This window comes from Macadamia integrifolia, chromosome 7 (genome assembly GCF_013358625.1).
Source record: "Macadamia integrifolia cultivar HAES 741 chromosome 7, SCU_Mint_v3, whole genome shotgun sequence".
Taxonomy (NCBI): Eukaryota; Viridiplantae; Streptophyta; class Magnoliopsida; order Proteales; family Proteaceae; genus Macadamia; species Macadamia integrifolia.
In genome coordinates this window covers 28870916-28874150 of record NC_056563.1, presented here as the reverse complement: position 1 = coordinate 28874150, position 3235 = coordinate 28870916, and the positions used below count along the sequence as shown (strand labels likewise).

General features: G+C 39.7%; 1 protein-coding gene across 1 annotated transcript in view; it reads left to right on the top strand.

Annotated features, from left to right (window-relative positions):
* The first annotated feature begins 2782 nt into the window (after nucleotides 1-2782).
* LOC122084886 (protein ULTRAPETALA 1-like) overlaps nucleotides 2783-3235 on the top strand; it is a 12674-nt gene continuing 12221 nt past the window's right edge. Inside the window, exon 1 of the mRNA XM_042653306.1 lies at nucleotides 2783-2878. Within this exon, the coding sequence (XP_042509240.1) occupies nucleotides 2783-2878 (96 nt within the window). The remainder of the gene's footprint in view (nucleotides 2879-3235) is intronic.

The window sequence follows — 3235 nt, the reverse complement described above, 5'->3', positions numbered from 1 at the left end:
AAGAAATGAATCCTATATGTGTGATCTAGTCAGTTCCACCATTTCTCCATTTTAAGTTTTCATATATATATATATATATATATATATATATATATCATAAGAGATAAAGGCAGGCACTTATTTAATACACGCCCCCTCACATCTCCCCTCATTTAATATATGGATCCTCTGAACATGATTCATAATCTACTAAACTTTCTCCCTCTAGTGTATGATGCCTACATACGCAGGTTGTTGGCCCATCTCTCTCCCTTGTTAAAAAATAAAAATAAAAATAGAAAAAGTCAGATCCTTTGTTGTGCTACATGTCTTATAATGCAAATCCAAAGGCTGAGAGCATCTTAGGCTAAGAGCACAGATAATGATAATAATAAAATAATAAAAACAAATAAACCAAACCTAGCAAACCACCTAATTTGGTTCCAATTTTCAAAAGCGTGGTTTAGAGTGGAAATTGGACCTAAGCGGCCAATGTGGTATGGTGTTCAAAACTATTGCTGCTTGTATGCCTCCTTACTGGACGTGAGGCATAGGGCCTCTATATCCTTCCTCTCATTATGCAAGCCAAAGGATATTAGAGTGCTCTAAAGGTACCAAAATCCGAAACCCCAACTTTCAAGCCTGAACCATAGACAAAGTCAGTAAATTAGTAATAGATAAATGGATCCAACTCGTCTCCTAAGCACTGATGGTACAGGTTTGCTCATAGCTACCTAGGCAATTGATATGTGTCCAAGCTTTGATCCAACAATTTTGTACGTGGGGCCTCTGTTCTGATCGGTAGAAGCATAGTTGTTAGATCAGCGCTTGGACACATGCCAATCGCCCAGGTAGTTATTGGCAAGACTTGGGAGATCAACGCTTAGGAGAGGATATGGATCCTAGATAAATGGGTACCCATTGACACATCACATTAACAATTTTGTTTAAAACAGCCCAAATAATATATATATATATATATATATATAGTTATCTTTGAGCTACCGTCAGAGTGTCTTACACCTCTCACATAGAATAATTAAATTATTTTTTCAATAAAAATTAATAAATAAATAAGTAATTCTCTATGAGAAAGCTTAAGAAACCCAGCGGCTTAGAGATATTTTTCGCAAAAGTTAAATAAAAATGGTTAGATATACCATTTGCATTCCTAATGTCAGAATTAAAAGCCACACCAATAATTTTCTGTTAGGGTGGAAAAATCACTTGCTGCTTTTTAACGTGTTGCGTTATATATGAATTCAAACTCGAAGTTCAGGAAGCAACAAACCAATCAATGTAAATAGGAAAAAATCATTTCTAATTAATTGGGTGTTCAATTAATGGGATGTATGATCAGGGTCCTTTTAGCCCTTGGATCACTAAATTCATGTCTAATTAATTGGAGAGGAGCTGAATCCGTAAACAAGAAACATAGATTGAATGAATGAAAGAATAATTGAAGAACAGAGTAAGAAGGGGTGGTAAGTAGATTGTGACTTGTGATTGCGGGTGAGCTTTTATGTACTGCAGGCTTTTTAGACCAAAATCCAAGTTTGATTTTTGAAGGGCTGGTTTTATTGGGAGAGTTAACCCCCATCCCACCCCACCCCCCACCAAAAAAAAAAAACAATAGAGTTTTATTGGGAGAAACAAATTACTTCATTAATTTTGATATTAAGAAAAGAGGAGAGGAGCGGGGGAGAGAGAGAGAGAGATTCAAATATCCACGCATGGGAAATGGTAAAAGGGTATGGTTGCGCAGAAACCTCGTCTCCTTCCCACGAGAGGATTTCTTTCACAAACCGAAGAAACTTGGGGCCCGTTTGATAACGTTTCTGCAATTTCTGGAAACAGAAACAGGTAAGAAGGATGTTTGATAAGAAGGGTGAGGTTTCAAGAACCACGGGTCCCCCACAACACCAACAAGCTCACCATTTGCGCTTCTGTATTTCAATTCCTCCAAAACAGTAACACCTCCATCATCAACCGACAAGAGCTTTAAATGGAGAGGATGGGCAAGCATAAGCAGGTCTCCCCATCCCTTCTTCTCCCATTTGTACTCCAAATAACATAATCATCGAGTTCTTTGCAGATTTCCTTTGGGGTCAGAAAATTGTTTTCAAAATTCCCTCCTCCCAAGCTCCGATCATTGGAATTCGAACCAGAACCACCTCCAGAACCTATGAATCCTCCACTGCCTCCCCCTCCACGCACTGAATTCGCTTCCACCGCAGCTGAGCAAACCGTATGATCGTCTCCCGGTGGTTTCCAGAACTCAGGAAGTTCGCCATAAGACATCACAGAATCCGGTAAACTAGTCGATTCCTTGCATCGTTCCTCACTGGAATCCGACGAAAGTTCACGACTTTGCGAATACCCTGTACCCTTTTCAACTAAATCTCCTCGTAAAGAAACCATTTTGAACCTATTCAAATGATTGGGCATCCTGGTCCAGAAATCGTCCCACTTTCTTCTATAACTGCGATGAAATCCCAATAATCTATTCCGGGAAACTGCCCTCGAAGCTACATCTTTGAAAAATTTCATCCTCAAAGCAATAGCAGCAGCAACCACCATGGCTCTGCTTCTTTCGTTCCCCAACTAAAAGCCACCAACAAGAAAGCTTTTTCCTTTTCAATCCCTTATCAGTACTGGCTCATACGTGAAGTAAAACAAAAAGGGTTTGCGGAATTGAAGAAGAACTTTGATGGGTAACCCTTGACTCTGCGATTACAGGCTTGACCAAGCAGAGTTATTCACTGTGGATGAGGAGAGAGACGGGTCTTACAAGAAGGGCGAGATGGATCAGGAAGAACTACTGATTGGGTCTCTAGGAAGAGGAAAGGAAACGGGGGTTTCTGTGAAGGAGGTGGCATGGTGGGTTCAGAGGGAGGAGGTGAGGGTTTAGGGAGAGGAGGAGGCAGTGGAGGAGGGTTCAACAGGGAAAGGACAAAGGAGAAGGGTCTGTAGTTGCAGAGCTCCCTTCGAATGAACAGTATAAATTCCCGTTGGTTCGTTGTTGGTTCGTAGGTCATCGATTTTTTGTGCCCCTTTTTTGTTTCGAGAAACGAGCGAAACAAGTAAAACTTGTTTCATCATTCATGTTTCTTGAAGCATAAATTGTTTATAAATTTCAATTTATGTTTCAAGAAACAAGTGGAATAGAACATTTTTACCAAACGGTATTTATGTCGTTTCTGTATTTCTGAGAACAAGAAAACACAAAAACACATTTCTGATTACGTTATCAAAC